This window comes from Platichthys flesus, chromosome 6 (assembly GCF_949316205.1).
Source record: "Platichthys flesus chromosome 6, fPlaFle2.1, whole genome shotgun sequence".
Classification (NCBI taxonomy): Eukaryota; Metazoa; Chordata; class Actinopteri; order Pleuronectiformes; family Pleuronectidae; genus Platichthys; species Platichthys flesus.
In genome coordinates, this window is record NC_084950.1 from 28278156 (window position 1) to 28283725 (window position 5570).

Sequence of the window (5570 nt, forward strand, 5' to 3'; positions counted from 1 at the left end):
AATGGAGTGCGCACCGGAAGAGGCACAGTAAAAAACAGAGTGTCAATTCAACTCTAAGAGAGTTGAAATGAACTCTGTTTCAGATAACATTTGGTCCCACTCAAAATTAGAGTTAAATTGACTCTATGGCCAGTGTCAACTTTTCAGAGTTAATTTTACTCAATTTAGTGTCAAAATTAACAATGAAATGTGTAAAAATATGTAACACTGAGGTTTATTCACACTGTTCAGAGTAATACGATTACACTTTATAGAGCCAATTTGACTCATTATAGAGTTTTAAAATGACACTGTGTAAAAATATAAAAAATGTATTTCCATAGTGTTATTATATATATATATATATACATACATATGTGTGTATATTTATTTACATATATATGTGTGTGTGTGTGTGTGTGTGTGATGTAACCTATCAAATGGAAAAAAACACATTTAGACAAGATGACAGTACAGTGTGCTTTATTGCTCAACAGATAAAGCAATATGGAAAAACAAAGAGAGCTGTGTCATTCCCTCCATATGACATTTGTATGTCAAAAGGCCTTGGATAATGCAGGCTGTCAGCATGAAAGACCACAAAATTGTTTTTTGTCCTGGTCACCTCATATGCATGGTTATGTTCTTTAAAAGTGACTGTAAACATAGGCAAAGTGAGCAGCAACAATTTGTCATGCATTATCAGCACTGACTCAATCTGGTAAAAGACAGGCATTTCAGATTCAACTTTGCCACAAATAACCAGACGTGGGCGGTAAACAAAACCATTGTGTTTAGCCCAATTCACTTTCATAACTTGACCACTGGAAGGCACTTGCACTGCCTTGACAATTTCAGAACCTCCTTTTACCATTTCCAAAGCCACCATTTTCCCAGGACCAATGTCTAACCGACCAAAAGTTGTTTAAGATCGCCAAAGATATGCCATATGATGCTGGTGTTTTTTGGCCAGCGTTTTGGTGATATTTTTGAATGACTTGAGCTGTTTTTTGAAAAAATTGTGCTTGCCTTCCTACCGCATGCACCAACTATGAAGTACAGGTCCTATTTTCTGGATAATGCGAGGATAATGGATAAGAAAATGTTGCTTTGGTAAAAGTTTTTTCTGGGGATACAACATCTTGAACAGTTTGTGGTGTTCCACAATCAAATGTTTCAAATATACACACAGACCTTGAGATATCATGGAAGAAAATACAATGTTCATTATTTGTAGTAATAAAAGAAGAAGGCCCCAATGTTGGTCAGTAGAGGTTACCAAATCTCCAAAGAGGAGTGTTGCATTCCTCAACAAGCACCATGACTGAATTGCATTCAGTCCCAGATCATTAGACTCCCCACCTAAATTCACAGACATAGGCCTATTGTTTCTTTCCATGAATCCATAATCAAAACTTTGTATTCTCGAATTCAGCTCCCCCTGTGTTACATGGTGTTCTTTAAAATACAAAAACAAGAGCTTCAATTCGTACTGGGCCACCCCTTCCAAAATGTCATGCATCACATCAACTGAGAAGTTCTCAGTTGTGTGAAAATATGACAATGAATTCAATGAACATGACCTTTTCACACCAAAAACATAAGGAAGAGATGGATTATCAGCCATTTCTTGACAGTGAGCAGTGTAGGTGTCTTTTGTGCGCAACACTATTTTGGAAGAATCTTCAGAAAATTCTGTTTGAAAGTTCTCTTTTTCAGTTAAACAAAATCTGCAACAGTATCTTGCACTGAAAGACTCGACCAGACCAAACAAGCTATGTAAGCCTAAATTATCACCAGTAACCTGTACCACACTGCCATGAACACGACCACCATATAGTGGAATCTCAATACCATCATTCTCTAAAACTTTAATATCTCGAACAACAGGAGCAAGAATTTCACTAAAACTGTACCGTTTAAGATCTTGTGCATGAAATAAGGCACACAGGTGTATGTTGGCCAAAAGAGAATTCCATTTTGGAGAGAAGTTCCTTAAGGTAAAATATATTGCACCCAATTTATGAATACCTCGCTTGGAACCGAGAGGATTTGCAACCTCAAAGTCATCATAGAACATTTGGATCTGCACAGTGTGCTTTTCAGTTGAAAACAGAGGGTGAGTCTTAAAAAAAGATCCATCATGAATATCTCTGAGTATTGAGTCATCAGTGTCTGAGCTTTTCAACATTTCTGCAACATACTGACTTTTAAATATTGACTCCAATGTAGATAAAATGGGAACATACATGAATTTATCTTGAACGACTGTCTGATCATATGTTCCAGTCTTTTTATTTCTCCTTGTGTCAAATCTTGAGCCAATTACACATTCAATGGGTTCCACTGTTTCCCACTTGCCTGATAAAAGTGGGAACTAACGCACCATTCTTGCTCGCAGCTCTGCAACTCTGGGAGTTTCCTTTGTTTCCCCAACATCAATGTTGTAAATGGTTGTTTGGAGAAAAGTGAAAAAGTTGGCCAAGGAAGAGCTGTAAGAGGTACCAAAGACGTAATTGGCCTTAAAGAGTTCGTCTAGGGCTCCCACTGAACCTGTTGCCTTACATGGAAGCGCATACTTGTCAATCACAATAAAGAAGGTGTGAATGCTGCTTCTTGGAGGCCCCTGAGCGAGGAGGTAGGGCTGGCTGATTTGGCTGATGTTATCCAGGTGCTGCTGTACACTGGTTCCAGCCTACAACCAAACAAACATTCAACAGCAATACTTAGTGACCAACCACTCACAACAGATCACTGTGCATGAAACTGAGGTGATGAAAACTATGTTTTTAACAACTGTTCAGCATACCTTTATGAATCTGATGAGGTGTTCCACAGCCTGACATGCCGACACCTTCCCCGGCCTCTTCCTTCCCTGTGCAGATGGTGGTAGGAGATGGAGGAGCAGCAAGATAGCAGACATGTCACTGTCCCAGCCTACAGACCAACAGACATTAGCATTAAGATAAGACAAGATAAGATTTACTTATCAGAAACAACTTTATACATAGTACAATGCACAGTGAAATGTTTTATTGTGCCTATTTCAAGAAATAATCAAACAAAAAGACACAGTGTAATATATAAGAATGTAAGATATGTAAAATATGAAAGATTTACACCACATGTACATTTAATTGGCATAATTACAAAAAAATTGCAATTAAAAACAGTCCCAGTCATACCATTCTCAATTTCAGCAGTTGACTCAGCATTGCGCGTTAAATCCAAGAGCTCTGTGGTCGGTACCAGTCCATGGCTTTGTTTTATCACTTTTGTTTTCAGATCAGTGGCCCACTTTTCCAGGAATTTGTTGGCTGTGGCCTCCCCAAACAGCAGTCTGAAATCTTGTTCTATCTGTAATGCAAAAATACAGTGCAAAGAAAGGAGTGATGAGACCCACCCAGGTGTGTCTAGAAATCTCGGGAAGACTGAGAACACATCCCCTGCTCTCTTGTCATTGTTGACCACTGACTGACGATAAATGAAGGTAGCTTTCATCTTCTCACGGATGGTGTCTTCATCAGCAGAGTGTTTCAAAACGGCAATAGCTGCTTCCACATCCTCATCAGATAACACTTTGTCAGCAGTGAAGGGTCTGGGTTGAACACGGCTTGGCCCACCACCTTCAAAGACAAAACACAAGTTTATTGACTCCTGCCTACACAATTCATCAATATCATATGTAACTAGGGCTGTCACACTTATGAATTTTTAGTTGACGAATAACTGCCATACAAATAATTGCGTTTAACTGTTTTAATCTTTTTCTGCTTGTCAGTCTTTTGCAGCATTTCTTTAAATACTGGATTTTTCAACCGTGTTTAACGGCTGTATTTCTTTAGCTACACCACGTTAAACTGTCTGTTAACGTGCACCATCTACATTTAGACACTCATCTGACTGAATGACATGATGTCATTAAAAGGGGGCCAATCAAACCTTAGATGGTGGGAAACAACATTGAAATAGTGATGAAGGGATGAAAATCTGACATTTCTGTTAGTTTCATCCTGCGTTTTTGGTAACGATGAATGAAAACAATTATGACAGCTATGCATAATAGTTGCGATCATTCAAGTTATTGATAACTGTGACAAGCCTGTATGTAATTGAACTTACTTTTAAGAGATTTGCTCAGAGACACACCTCTTTCCTCTGCACTTTTTCGTTGGATGGTTTTCAACCGCCATGCAAGGTATCCGGACCCACTCTCTGGGTCGTAGTAATGTTCCTATATGTAATTAAAATACACACAGACTGACTATACTGTCAACAAAGGACAAGTATGTGTTTAACGCAGTGAGGACCTTTTTACTTACATATCCATGCTGTGAATATGGGTCCTCCAGATATGGAAATAGAGCAACTATTCCCTGCGCATACAACACTCTGACACTTTTTGGGGGGGATGTCCTCACGTATGAATTCAATGATTACAGTCACTCAACTGGGCACAATTAACCACAATACAAAAACTAAAAATGTTTCTATAGCCTACATGTCTGATTCTTACCCATGTGTTTGTGTCATCTCAGCAGTGAGAATGTTAATCATCTGTCTTCTGGTGGCATCTTTCAGTGATTTTGTTTTTGCATACTCCTGCATGATTTTTTCACCACCAGGCTTTGTTGTAAGGATTTTTCAATCAACTTGAATGGAAACAAAATATGCAGTCAGAAATGTTGAACCAAATGTACAACTGGAAAATGATAACATAAAAACATTCCCCATCAAATGGAACAATATCCAGATTAGACTTAACAATGCCCACTACTCACCGCTTTCGCCTCTAAGCTAATGTGGCATGGCTTTTTAGGCTGACTTCCTTCGACAGCAGCTGCTTCTTCAGGAGGGTCACACATTGTGAAGTTCAGAATGATAGTATCGTCAGATGCTGCTGAGCATGATGATGATGTTGATGATAGAGAGGCATCTGTGTATAAAGAATATGAACAAAACAGACGTATATTAAATTAAGCTGTTATTACTCATGTCCCAACCCTAAAGTTTAATATGAACACATATGTGAATGGTGAGTGATTACCTAATTCTTCTTTGCTCAACATGACTTTGAAGGTTCCAGGTGACTCCTTCACTATTTCTTCAAAGACTTCTCCATCAACTTCTGTGTCAGATTGGTCAAACACCTTCAAGTCTGGTTGCCTGCCTTCTGGTATGTTAAATTTTAGGCACACTGAAGTAAATGAAAAGAAAAAGGTTATGATATCAATTGCAACAAACTGGAAAGACAATTTCGTTATGATGAGAATCAAAACATCAACTAAGTAGAGTGAGTGTCATGTCCTCACAAAATGCTGTTGAGATGAGACTTAAGCCAATAGGTCATTCCCATCCATTTTAAGGCACAGCAGAAACAATTAGCGAGTCAGGTAGTTCAGAAAGAATGTTTTTAAGATGAATTAGGTGTATTAACCAAGAAAAAAGATGGGATTTTGTTTGATCCTGATGATCTCACTAACCTTCTTTCATGAAAGCATAGAATGTTAGGTCAGACAGCCTAACATACTTCTGCTCCCCATCAAACAATACACGCAGCAGCATATCCTTTTAAAATAAACAAAGGGAAA

At 38.4% G+C, this 5570-nt stretch overlaps 1 protein-coding gene across 1 annotated transcript; it reads right to left on the reverse strand.

The window, feature by feature from the left end:
* Positions 1-445: 445 nt before the first annotated feature.
* On the reverse strand, positions 446-4405 carry LOC133955413 (uncharacterized). Its single transcript, XM_062390249.1, has 5 exons — positions 4302-4405; positions 4102-4213; positions 3165-3605; positions 2789-2916; positions 446-2674 (listed from the first exon to the last, which is right to left on the reverse strand). Exons 3-5 carry the CDS (start codon positions 3478-3480, stop codon positions 2357-2359), a joined length of 762 nt encoding a protein of 253 aa, XP_062246233.1. The 5' UTR covers positions 3481-3605; positions 4102-4213; positions 4302-4405; the 3' UTR covers positions 446-2356.
* Between the last annotated feature and the right edge of the window lie 1165 nt (positions 4406-5570).